This window comes from Corapipo altera, unplaced genomic scaffold (assembly GCF_003945725.1).
Source record: "Corapipo altera isolate COAL_440 unplaced genomic scaffold, ASM394572v1 61171, whole genome shotgun sequence".
Classification (NCBI taxonomy): domain Eukaryota; kingdom Metazoa; phylum Chordata; class Aves; order Passeriformes; family Pipridae; genus Corapipo; species Corapipo altera.
Window position 1 is genome coordinate 1 of NW_020887970.1, and position 1,429 is coordinate 1,429.

At 41.8% G+C, this 1,429-nt stretch overlaps 1 protein-coding gene across 1 annotated transcript in view; it reads left to right on the plus strand.

Annotated features, from left to right (window-relative positions):
• The first annotated feature begins 11 nt into the window (after positions 1–11).
• LOC113941814 (ribosomal oxygenase 2-like) overlaps positions 12–1,429 on the plus strand; it is a 2,872-nt gene continuing 1,454 nt past the window's right edge. The window contains 1 exon segment of the mRNA XM_027632953.1: positions 12–1,019. Coding sequence (XP_027488754.1) covers positions 588–1,019 — 432 coding nt within the window. The 5' untranslated portion in view covers positions 12–587.

Genomic DNA, 1,429 nt, shown 5'->3' on the forward strand with positions numbered 1-1,429 from the left:
GAGCTGTCATTTTTACTTAGAAATTATGGCATCAGCACGTTCAAACTTCTCAGGTGTTGGCTTTCCAGACTTGCACAGTTACCTACCGTTACTTGATTTTCCCCTTAACTTTCCTGAGAGTTTGACAGCCAAACCATTTGTAGATCAACTTCTTTATTTTTGCATAATGGTACACAATCATACTATCTGCCTGGGAAAAACCAAGTAAATGACTTCCAGCTTTAAAATGAAATGTCTGTGCTTGTATGAAAGGATTCTTTTTGTTCTACATCAACAAAGTTTGACAGCTGGACAGGACTGAAAGCAGAATCTTGGCCTTTTAGTTCTTAAACTGGTAAATTTGACAAGTTTTAAACTTGTAAATGTAGTAATTACAGAGCATCAACAGGAAGGCCTAACAATGTTCCCTGTCTTCTGTAAACTATTAATGCTTTGGAGCAAATAGTGAGGCTCTGAAACCAGAGCTGTTCCCGGCATACTCTGATATCCCACTGGGTAGGGTAAGAGTTGTTGCTCTGGGCCCGTGAGCTCTTGAGGTTGTGTTGCTGGTTGATTGTTTTGGTCCTCTCTCCTCTTGAACAGGAACCATGCCCAAGAAAGGAGGGAAGCATGCTGAAATGGGAAAAGAAACACAGGGACAGTGTAAACGAGCAAAGCTGGAAGCAGCTTGTTCTCCCTCAGTGCTGAGTTTTGAGAACCCAGAGAGCCTCTGTGGGAGCTTGATCTCCCCCATCAAAGAAGAGGTGTTTTTCAAGGAGTACTGGGAGCAAAAGCCACTGCTGGTCCAGAGAAATGATCCCCTGGTGGCTGCTTCCTACCTGTCCCTGTTCCAGCTGTCAGACTTGAAGGAGCTGTGCAGCCAGGGCCTGTACTATGGGCGAGATGTGAATATCTGCAGGTGTGTGAATGGAAAGAAGAAGGTTTTAAATAAAGAAGGCAAAGTGAATTCCATGCAGCTGAAGAAGGATTTTGACCAGAAAAAGGCAACAATACAGTTTCATCAGCCTCAGAGATTTAAGGTGGGATTGTTTCACTGGATATAATTGATGCTGGCTTAATAATGTGGTGTGTTTTGCTTGAGTTGCACTAGACATGGCTTCATCTCTGTCCCCAGGGGAAGTGGTTGACATTGATGACCTGCTGGAATCTTTACATGAGCTGTATTAAAACATAGTTTATACTTTTGCACTGTCCATCATGTTTCACTGCTCTGCAGTAAGAACAAAATCTGATTCATGCTATAATATGTATAATAATATATTCTTTTTAAAATTTTGCTCTGTCACATAAAAGTTTGGAAAAAACCCAAATGCACAAAATTGCTGATTAGGCATCTGTGCTTAAATTATCCCTTCTGCCCCACTGTTTCCTTGTGCAAACTTTGTGGCTTTTGAGCCACTTCCCTTTAATGGAGGGTAAGGTGTGAAAC